Below are 12,122 nucleotides of genomic sequence, written 5' to 3' on the forward strand. Positions count from 1 at the left end.
CTGAAACCCTTCATTTCGAATGTATGCCAACAAAGTGCAGGGCAACTGTCAAAAAAATGATGCCCTTGAAACTGCTTTGAGCTTAAAGGTGAGTGCTGTGTTGTTATTTATGTTTTTTTTTTTTTCACTTAGTTGAATAATGACTCACTTTCATTTGTCGGAGGCACGGCTATGCGCTTATTGTCGTGGTGAAAATAATTCTTCTTCTTCATGCAGGCAGCTGTGTAACCCCATGTAATTGAAATAAACCCGTTCGACACAAACCCGCACGAATTTAAGTGCACTTAATTAGATGTGTCTTGACTGAAAAATAACAGGCTTTCGCAGCTGACTATGTTCTCGGTTTCAGCCTATAACCGATTCACTCTGTGATCGCGTCCATTTAATATCCCACCTCAAAATCAATTGCCACGCGGGATACCTTGTGTTACAGTAGTCTGGGAAGGCGGCAGGGGGCGTCGACTACCACCTGCAGGTGTCTTTACACCCACCCACCCTTCTTCTTTATTCTACCACAGGGCTGGACTTGTTCAGTAATGTTAGGAAATTCATTGGAAACTGGAACGAACGGATTCGTTCAACGAGTCGATTCATTTGAGTCATCGCCGCAAAAGGTTCCTCGAACGCTTCGTCCTTATGCTTAAATATTCAGCTCTTTTAGACAAACGTTATAGGCTATTGTTTGCCTCCAACGTTTAATCCATTGTACAGTTTTACTCCCAAGCTTCTTTGCCGCTTAATTTAGCTCACTTTGGCTGCCAGTTTTCGTTGCTGGATGAGAAAAATGGCCAACGCACTCACAGAAGAACTACGAGTAGGCCTAACTGTTCATGAATTGTTCACTGAATTGCTCAATACCAACCTTGATGAAAGGATTTCTGATCTTAACTTGTTCTTACAAAACACACCAGTCAGACTAATAGAAGCCCATTTCTGCCAATGAATAATACAAATAATAATAATAAAGGTTAGGCTAACTGCACATCTCATGCTTGCTAGACAAAAGTCAGAATTATGAGGAAACTCTTTTCTTTTTTCTTTTTTTTTTTTTTGCAATTCTGTTTGTTTCCACCATTAAACAATAATAATAATAAAAATAAATGCAAAATTGTATCTATTTTTAATTATTGTGTTTTAGGCTGCTTTTATTTAATTCCAAGTTCGGATATTGTCTTTTTTCTAGATTGCAAGATATTATATATATATATATATATATATATATATATATATATATATATATATATATATATATTTGTCTATTTGAGATAGACCTATAGCATAACAAACTCAGAATTGCAAGACAAAGTAACTGCATCTTTATTTTTTTTATTTTTTTTTATTCTGTGGTGGAATATATATATATATATATATATATATATATATATATATATATATATATATATATATATATATTAAATGTACTGTATATAAAAGTAGCAAATCGATTCCTCGAAATCGTTCAAATGAGCCGATTCAGTAGAACGACTCGCTCGCGAATCGGACATCATCACTATTGTTCAGTGGGAACGGGACACTAGAGAGCCAGACAGCACAGAAGCGCACAGCAGCAGCACTGAGCGCTTTATACCGCAATTCCTCTCACAGTATAGTAGCTAGGGATCTCTTTATTTGTTATGCATTATTAATAGTGCGTTAAGACATGAGCACCAGAAACAGATCCCCACCGGACTGATAAATAACACGCATCCTCTTTCATCAGGACCCCCGGTTTTAAACCTGGACGCGCGTTTAAGTGGATTTGCTTCTATACCCTGCTGTTGTACACAGAGTCGGATGCGTTGAATCGCTGTGTGAAGTGCAGAGCATCAGCGTCAGTGGACTTCTTCCTCCTCCTCGGTCTCCGGATCCGGACACAATGGATCTGACAGCGGTCGCGCTGCTCGTGTCGCTCATCTCCGTGTCTCTGTCCGCGGATAACGCGGGCGGCAAAGTGCGGAGCTGCGCGGACGTGCGCCAGTTCTACAGCGGCAAGGGTTTCACGTTAAACGGCGTCCCGCAGTCCGAGATATCAGGTATGAATTACCGGTGAAAGAGGTCATTGTTACCTTTACTACGGTCTCATTCATATTCAACGCTGTCCTTTCTCTGTTTACTACGAGTATCTATCTATCTATCTATCTATCTATCTATCTATCTATCTATCTATCTATCTATCTATCTATCTACAGTCAGTCTGTCTGTCTGTCTTGCCTATGTATCTTATTGTTTACCTATGTTTTTTGTCTTTTTTTAAATTTCTATCTATCCATTTGTTTGGCCCATCTATCTATCTATCTATCTATCTATCTATCTATCTATCTATCTATCTATCTATCTATCTATCTATCTATCTATCTATCTATCTATCTATCAACCATTTTTATCAGTTGTGCACCTGACACGTTCCTCTTGTTCTGCGAGGTGTGTGTTGTTAATGTCAAGTTCAGAAAGCTCTTGAACAGATGGAGAGGGTCCCAGACAAAAGCTCTACTCGCCGCGCTGAAAAGAACAATAGGCACAACTGTAACTGCTAAAACGGGGCTAAACCTGGCGTAATGTCGTGGCTTCCGCATTCAAAAGGACCTTTGGGTTCATTCATCACCCACCTGATGTCTGGATCCCCGTGTGGTTTGAAAGAGCATGTTCTGGAGCTGATCTCCAGCGGTATGTGGTCCCTGTAGGTCATGTTATGATGAACACAGTGACGGCTGGATTCGTGGGTTTCTCTCAGGGTTGCAATGTCGAGGTAAAAACCTCACCGTAATTGTAATTTCTGTGGTTTGTCTGCAATTTGCAGTATTGATTAGGACTAGCGGTGTCATTAAATAGACGCACGCCAACGAGAAGTCAGTAAATCTTGTCATTTGATGTCCAAATCTGGTGATTTTCTTTGTCATTTGCAAGTAACAGACAGCAACTGAAATCCATGCAGTCAGCAAGTGATTCGTAGCTGCAGCCAAATTCCCATTAGCGGCCAAAAAATGTTGGCAGGTTGTGAATATGTCCAATGCATGCTGGGTAGTATGAAATCCGCCATCAATCTTTATGACACAGCCATCTTTTTGATAATAGGTCGCACATTATAACCGGTAATATGTCACCAATCAGTCTGCATAAACATGCAATTATATCAGTGCATGATGCACTCCCAGTTTTTTTTTTTTCAGAATTCCTCTGGGATGCATATGTCTAATTGTGCTGTGTGCCCAAGAAGCTAAAGGAGATAAATGATCGCACATGTGCCACGCTCGCTAACACACTTGTAAATAAAGCACAATTTACACAATATCGCCATTATTCAGTGCACTTCTTCTGTAAGGCAATGAAAATATATCCCGCACAATATCTATTCTGCCTTCCAGTTGTGTTCAACACACACAAACATCCCCTCAGCGGCCCCCTTCAGTAATAAGTGTATTTGAGGCGTTATACTTTGGCATCCTCAGCACATTTGAGAGGCTGAGAGAAACAAAGGGTTCCTATTGGCCGAGAGGAAATTCTCAAGGTCATCGCCTGCGGTCTCAATGACAGTAAGGGTTGGGGGGGGGGGTGTAGCATGTGCTGGGCCGCCCACCACCGTCTCATTTGAGACCGTCTCGACATCATTTATTCATCATCCGAACCGTCAGAAGAAGTTGTTCGTTTAAAAGCATAAAAATGGTTGGAGGCCAAATAGTGTTTGTCTGCTTGAAGTTCAGGTTTATTTCTAGAGATGTGTTATTAGTTCGTGGGTAAATATAAATGGTTTAAAATATACTTTGATTGACTGTGTTGTTGTTTATTTTTATTGAATAGTTTTTTTAAATGATTATTTAATAAACCATATGAAAAAAAACAATTATGAAAAAAAATATATATATATAAGAAATATTAGAGTGTGCTGTATCCAACTCAATATCTTTCAAAAGCCTTCATTTTTATTGTGAAACACAAAAGGAAATATTTCTATCAGGATGTCCAAGCTGCTCGTTTGCATACAATGAAAGTGAATGGGGACTGACATTTTTAAAGGGATAGCTCACTCAGAAACGAAAATTTGGCTTCATTTACTCATCTTCAAGTTATTCCAAACTTGTATGAGTTTCTTTCTTGTGTTGAACATAAGAGAAGATATTTTGAAGAATATGGGTAACCAAACAAACGATGGTCCCCAGTGTGCTAAAAAAAAAAAAAAAAAAATGCTATGGAAGACAGTGGGACCATCAACTGTTTTGTTACCTACATTCTTCAAAATATCTTCTTTTGTGTTCAACAGGTTTGGAACAACTAAAATGTTTAGTTTTTAAGGAAACGATCCCTTTAAGCAAAATTTTCCGAAAAATAATTTCCGTCTTCGATAAACGGTTTGAGAAGAGTTGGAATACTGCACATAAGTCATTTGGACTACTTTTATTAAGAAGTTATGATGATTTTGGAGCTTTTTTGGGCTTAACAGCCCGAGTCCCTATTGACGTTCATTGTAAGGAAAAGTACAACATGAACATGGTTCAAAACGTCTATTTTTGTGTTCCACAAAAGAAAAAAAAATCATATTGGTTTCGTACGGCATTAGCATGAATAAGTGATGACAGGATTATATCACGTAACAAATGAAAAACTGGTTGCGAACAAAATTTCTTGCCTAGTTTTAATACTTTAATACTAACATTAATGCATTTAACAAAATTGGATTTTCAATATAAATTGCATTATTATATTATTTTCTAATATTTTGTCAACAATAATATTCGCAGAATATTAGACGTAGCGTTAACAAAACGTTGTTTTAATGTTGAACTAATGTTATAGGTAGCTCTAGCGCTGTCATCTCCTCAGATTATTACAATACAACGTTATTTTGATGTCACGTTGACGGATGAGACGGTGATACTCGTATTGTGCTTTCTGAGTTGAAGGGTTTGAGGTTTCTGTCACATTTTCTTTAAGCATGTTAGCGAGTTTTAGAAAGAGCTGATCATAAAGCATACCTAAAGGTCAGAGAGGAACCAGAGCTGAATGCTGCTGTCTAGAATTACTGACGCAACTAGTGTGTCTGCCGTTTTTATGAACACAGAGGCAGCGTATTGTTCGGCAGGGGGGACTATGTGACACTTCGAGCCCTGCGGCGAATCTAAACAATGACAATCTCACATTTCACTCAAGTAGGCCATGAAGATGGGAGTCGGGGATATGTGCGATCTCGCATTTGTTTGCGATTGTAACTTTGTTGTTTTAAGAGATTTATTTCCAGGTTTTGAAAGTGAGATCCAAGTCTGGTTGGATTTGTGATGTTTGGATCCTTGTAACCTGTAGCCTGGTTTCAGAGCTCTTCTGCTCTTTAAACAACGAGGCAACACCCATGAGCCCTGTGTGTAATGAAAGAGGCACACACCCATGTTCTCAACCACACTGCTACACGCACATCCAACCCCCCAGCCATGTGGAGACGCACGGGCCTGATTCGGCTAAACATTTTGCATAAATGAAACCTGTTTGCACATGCAAATTCAATAATAATTATTCAGTGGAGAATGACAATCAAATTTGCTTATTTGAAGTTATTTAGTATTACACATCTAATTTCTGTTTGCATGACTGTCATGAATTTTACTCCAATAGCAATTCCTCACAAATTATGGAATTATTAGGCATGCTTTTTGACTGAACTCACAAACAAAATGTCTTGCTAAGTTTTAATTGTAAAATTGTGTTAATTTGCTATATTCAAAAATAATATTTGAAATATCATTAAAATATCATTGAGATATGAACATGCTTCCCAACATCTCCCTTTTGTCTGATTGTATAATACAGTCTTAAATGTATTATTAATATGGTTTGTATTTATATATATATATATATAAATTCGATATTAAGACTTAATTTATTTTACTAAATGTTCAATAATCAATCATAAACTAAAAATGAAGATATTATTTATTTGATCTTAATTAACAAGTTGTATTTAATTTCAAAATATTTTTACTTTAATACGACTGGATCTAGTTTAGATTTAATTGTAAGGTATGAAAACATTATTGTATTTAATAGAATATTTTACACAGTGTTCGGTAATTGTTCGTAATGTAAATTAAAAATATGTTTTGTATGATTTAAATTTGACAAGTTTTGTTCAGTTTAAAAAAAAGTATTGTAATATGACAGAATCAGCATGGCTATATTAGCGTTGATTAAATTAAGTATAAACTTAATTAGAATTTCTATTATTAGTATATTCTAAATTCAAATATGATGTATTACTAATTATTATATTATTATTTGTATAATCATTCATTATTATTATTTAATAATTGATGTGATCATATTTATTATTGAATGTAATTATTTTTATATTTAATATTTTTAGTAACGAAGATTATCTCCTGTCATGAAAACCAAAAATATGCTTCATCTGCTAACATTTCAATACGTTAAAAAGAAACAAGTTCATTCAAAAAGAATATTTACTGGTTACATTAGTTTACATCAAGAAAAGTCCTTTTAAAGGTGATATTAAGCAGAAATAGCTCCATATTATATTAATTAACTGCAATTTCACTTTTAGTAGCCTTGAGGTTGCGCTAATGCATACAGTACCAAGACATTTGTGCCAAATGTTCATGTTTTCGCTGATGAATTGTCGACTCGTGATTATCTGAGCATAATTACACCTTCTCCCACACAGCTTCTCTCCCTCTGGCCCACTGATTGTTCTTTTGAAGCGTGGGGGTGTTTTTCCTGCGCGGCTCAGCGGGGATCTGCAGTGCGCCGTGATGCTTGTTAGAGCCGAGATCATGCAGATCTGATCAGGGCAGAAACATGCCAGCGCTCTCAATCTTCCACCCTCATGCCCTGCCACTGATCGCGAATAAAAGCACAGCTGTACTCAGAGCAACAGCAGCTGGAACGACTGACTGCTCTGCTTTTGTTCAGGTGCACTGGAGTAGTTGCAAAAGTTGGGCTGGACAAGTCTTTTAAAAGCATTGACTGTGTTCTAGAAAGTGTGGAGGGAAAACAGACATTTCCTTGCAATAAAAATATAGAATAGATCATTTTGAACAAAAGCTGAATACATTTCAACAAACATTTTTGTGTAATTGCATAAAAAAACTAAAATAAGAATAAAATATTTTTCTCAAACGCTATAATTATAGTTTACTAAAACTATATAGCTTTTAATTCTATCTGATATAATGACATCAATATCCACATGGCGCAGCTGATTGGTTCCTTTTTCACATCAGCAGCCAATGAGCTTGCTGCTCCACATTCAAATACTCGGCTAGTGTTTGCTGTAGAAGTTGCAGTGTGCTTCAGAGACCCTCCACCTCCCCCAGCTCCACCTGTATCCAGGGTGATTTTGTGTAGTTATATATGTATGGAGCCAAAAAGAGTCTCAATAAAGATAAATGCACACACTACATTCACATATGCACACACAGGATTCATACAAGCACACACATGATTCATAAATACACACACAGGATACACAAATGTGCACAAAATTTACCAATGCACACACAAAATTTAAAAAGCACAGATTCACAAATGCATACAAAATTCAGAAATGCACACAAAATTCAGAAATACACACACAATTCAGAAATGCAAACAACATTTACAAATGCACTCAAGATTCACAAATGCACAGGACAAGATTCAGAAATGTATTTCTAATGCACACACACATATATCTTGATTTACAAACTGCTTGCGGTCTGTGAACTTCACTGCATTTGTGTGTGAATTTTGAGACTCCTCTGACTTGGCTCGACACACAAATGCATGGAATGATCAGCAACCAATCAGATGTCTCCCTTCTTTTAGCCAATCACAAGAACGCACTCCACCTGGTTGTTTACTTATAAGCCAATCACATGAACGCGTTCACACAGTCTATTGTGTGGAAAGTGCGGAAAGTGCGGAAAGTGAGTCTCCTGCTGCGCAAGGAGTCCCTGCTGCGCAAAGTGGGTGTCCGGCTGCGCAAAGTGAGTCGCCGGCTGCGTGAGGTAAGTGAGTCGTTCGCTAAGGATAGTGAGTCGTTCGCTGCGTGAGGAAAGTGAATCGTTCGCTGAGGAAAGTGAGTCGTTCGCTGATTGAGGAAAGTGGGTTGTTCGCTGAGGAAAGTGAGTCGTTCGCTGATTGGCTTATAAGTAAACAATCCCCCACGTGGGGTGCATACTTGTGATTGGCTCAAACAAGGGAGATATCTGATTGGTTGCAGATCATTTCCTGTTTAAAAAAAGGCATTTGTGTGTCAAGTCAAGTCAGAGGAGTCTCAAAATTCACACACAAATGCAGTGAAGTTCACAGACCGCAAGCAGTTTGTAAATCAAGATGTGTGTGTGTGCATCAGAAATACATTTCTGAATCTTGTCCTGTGCATTTGTGAATCTTGAGTGCATTTGTAAATGTTGTTTGAATTTCTGAATTGTGTGTGCATTTCTGAATTTTGTAAGCATTTGTGAATCTTCTGTGCTTTTTAAATTTTGTGTGTGCATTTGTGAATTTTGTAAGCATTTGTGTATCCTGTGTGTGTATTTATGAATAATGTGTGTGCATGTATGAATCCTATGTGTGCATATGTGAATGTAGTGTGTGCATTTATCTTTATTAATACTCTTTTGATTTCATATATGCTATCCACCTTATTCTTTAACCCTGAAGTAAGCCTATGGGCGAGAATTCTGGATTAATAGCTGCTAAAGGGAAATAATGTGATTGAATCTTAAGATACATCATCTGCTACATCAAGCATCAAAATGAGTGGTTTCGTACAGCTAAAAAAAGCTTGAAGCGAATGAGACCCATAAAATGTACAAATGGCCACGCCCATTTTTACCAGAAGAATAAGCAGATATGTGCAGCAGCAGCATGTCTGTGGATGCATTTGCAGTAGTCTTCAGTTATTAGTGCATTCCTTGAGAATCAAACACTTTGCCTTAGCATTGTTTAGCGCTATGCACTACTGTTTAAGCTACAGAAAATCACTCAAAAACAAGAAGCGAGTTGAATTTGCAGTTATATAGATGATGCTGTATGTCTATAACCCTCTTTAGTTGCTAGAATAATTCTCACTCTCCACAACTACAACACGATATCTTGACTGATTCGCTTCTTGAAAACAACCGCAGCTAGAGTTCATTGTTCAGGCTATGCTGTTAGCACCTCCAGCTAATTAAATACATAAAATGGCTCCATTTGTGATTAGTCTTCCGCAGCCACCAACAAGTGTTCGTCAGCGCGTGCTGAACGCTCGCTAGCAGCAGTGTTGTGAATAATTCACAGTAGCGCCGGGCGTTCCTCCAGCCACTTTGCTCTGTCAATATTAATTGCACGTTTTTTTGCGTTGGCCAATTTGCTGTCAGGTTATCTTGCTGCCAGCATGCTGGTGAAAGGCAAGAGAACTGAGTGAAGAAGACGGAGATGTGATTATTATCACTGTCAGCTTCTTTGTTCGAGAAACATTATGCGGCTCGAGTGGCAGAGTCATAGGGTGCCATGAAATGTGTGTCTCAGCATTGAACAAGATTTCCATGAGTGAGACTGAGAATATACAACACATGGACAAGCCTGTTCTCTGTGGGTCTCATTCACTAATAATGCATAGGTTTTATGTATTTATATGCACAGGAGAACATCTTACGAAAAATTCACAACACTTGCGTTACCACATACATTTTTTCTTAACCTTTATTTAATTTTAAAAGGAATAGTTCATCCAAAATTGAACAATTTATTCACCCCCAGGTCATCCAAGATGTAGATGAGTTTGTTTCTTCATCTGAACAGATTTGGATAAATTTAGCATTTCATCACTTGCATGCATCCTCTGTAGTGAATAGGTGCCGTCAGGATGAGAGTTTAAATAGCTGATAAAAACACTATAATCTACAAGTAATACACATGACTCCATTAATCAATGTCTTGTGATGCCAAAATCTGTGTTTGTAATAAACAAATCCATCAAAATGTTTTCAAACTATTGCTTCTGGAAATAATATTGCTGTCTCCAGTGTAAAAAGTCATTTAATCTGAATCAGAAGAAAAAAAAATGTCCAGATCAAACACCGTTTACAAGAGAAATCAGCACAAAAGCAAATATGTTGTTGGATTTTGATGTGAAAGGAAAACAGTTACGGACTTTTTCACTGGAGAAAGCCTTATTGTGTGTTATTTTATTTTTTTTGTATGTTTACTTATTTATTTTGGCCAGAAGCAACCGTTTAAACTTATAACGGCTTAATGATGGATTCGTTTCTGAAACAAGGTTGTCCTGAAACAGGTCATGTCAAGTTAGGGTTCAAGGAAGGTTTTAACGCTGGACATCATCCTCCGTTGACTGTATTAGTCAGGTAATCTCTTTACGGTCTTGATATTGAGTGAATTATAAGTTCTTTACAATTTACCCGTTAAGTGTCTCTTTGTAATTGGATCTAAGAGAGAAGAATGCTTGTCAGACTCTATTAAGGGTAAAAGTGTGACGTTCAGCATGTTATACGTTTAAGTATTGCCCGAGAGTAGTGCTGAGGTTTAGTCTGATTCGCCACAAACAAGCAGCTACAACTTCTACAGCTACAGTTCTGTTTTGGTACGGAACAATGCTAACGATGATAAATGCGAAAATTAAACTGCAACCAAATAGTCAGGAGTAGTTAGCATAGAAAAAGTATTACGCTAACCAAACGATAGAAACAAACATTTCATGTTTTGATGATGCCAAAGACGCTATGTCCAAACATTTTGGCATAAATTTAACTGTCATTTGGGAAAAGCTAGCAAAATTAAGCAGATGCTAACATTGACAGGTTGCTTATCCTCATGAAAAAAAAAATCATGAAACAACTACAACATGAAAAAAAAAACAACTAAGACAGGTCAAAGATCATTTAGAAGCATTCTGATATCTGAAATGAAACGTGGTACTGCATTTCGTTGCCTTTTACCCACATGTGCAATGACAATAAAGTTGAATCTTATCTAAGGGCGTAAAATATTGCACCCGAGTAGCATGGAGTGGAACCACTAAAGCTAAATGCTAACAGCACAAATGTAAGATGTTTCGCAATTTGAAAACAAAACATATACGCTCAGTTAAGGACACACTTCTGATTTAATGCATGACGTTTTTAGAGATTAGGATTTTTTTAGATGCTAACAGCCCAAATGTAAGATGTTTTAGAATTTGAAAACAGAACATATATGCTCTGTTACAGACACACTTCTGACTTTATGCGTGACAGCTCGGGGATTAGGATTTCTTTAAGACTCAAATGCTCTGGTTGTAATCCAGGGGCCCGTAATCCAGATTTTAACCGTGGCTAGCATGGCAATTTGAGCATGTCTCAATGACCCTGTTAGAAAGCAAGGAATTTAAATTAAAGAAAAGCACTCAAAGGACCCCTTTACCTAGCATTAGCGTTCATTTTCAGTGATCGGATCATGATTGGATAGCACTTGAGCTTTGACTTTGACTTGTCAGGTTGTAAATTTAGCTTGATTACACTTCCATTTTCCTCTCTGTGTTTATTTGTGGTTAAAGTGTTGTTTAGTGGATTCCTGCCTTTAAAATATTAAAATTTTGCTCTCACAATTAAAATAGGCTTCATTTAATAAATATATAAATGCTAATTTATAAATGTAATATTTATGAATATGAAAATGTAGTTGAAAAAAAGACACTTTAATCTATTCTATCAGTTCTTGGTGTGTTCTGTTCATTTGTCTTTGACCCTGTCAACCAATGCGACAGACCATTAGGCTGATGAGATTTATTTATTGTGACATTTTTTATTGTTTGAGTAGAAGCAATTAGGAACAACTTATTATTTTGCTTAATGACTTGCCGTTTCAGTCACGGCACGTTTTCCTCACTCACTATAAGAACCTCACGCACCGAGTGACAGCTACTGCGGTCGATAAAACCCAGTGAGGGATATTAAAATTAATGCATCACATTGAGAATGATGGAACATTATCATTTGCTGTTATTATAGTCTACTAAGTAAGCACATTCTCACTTTCTCGCTTTCTCTCTCCAAGCCTGGTGACTTGCACAAAGCCTTGTGATTTATCCCTTTTCCTCCAAGGTTTCTCTTCCTGTTATTATCTGGCTTAACCCCTAGTAATGTGTACATACCAGT

At 37.2% G+C, this 12,122-nt stretch overlaps 1 protein-coding gene across 2 annotated transcripts in view; it reads left to right on the forward strand.

Annotated features, from left to right (window-relative positions):
• The window catches only part of gpc1a (glypican 1a), a 32,423-nt gene continuing 20,301 nt past the window's right edge, over positions 1–12,122 (forward strand). The window contains exons 1-2 of one of the 2 annotated variants that reach the window (XM_026198445.1): positions 1–88; positions 1,721–2,033. In XM_026198445.1, coding sequence (XP_026054230.1) covers positions 1,877–2,033 — 157 coding nt within the window. In that variant the 5' untranslated portion in view covers positions 1–88; positions 1,721–1,876. Of the gene's footprint in view, positions 89–1,512; positions 2,034–12,122 lie in introns of those variants that run through there. The other variant, XM_026198444.1, reaches the window with a different exon arrangement.

The sequence above is a fragment of the Carassius auratus genome, chromosome 22 (assembly GCF_003368295.1).
Source record: "Carassius auratus strain Wakin chromosome 22, ASM336829v1, whole genome shotgun sequence".
In the NCBI taxonomy this organism is placed as follows: domain Eukaryota; kingdom Metazoa; phylum Chordata; class Actinopteri; order Cypriniformes; family Cyprinidae; genus Carassius; species Carassius auratus.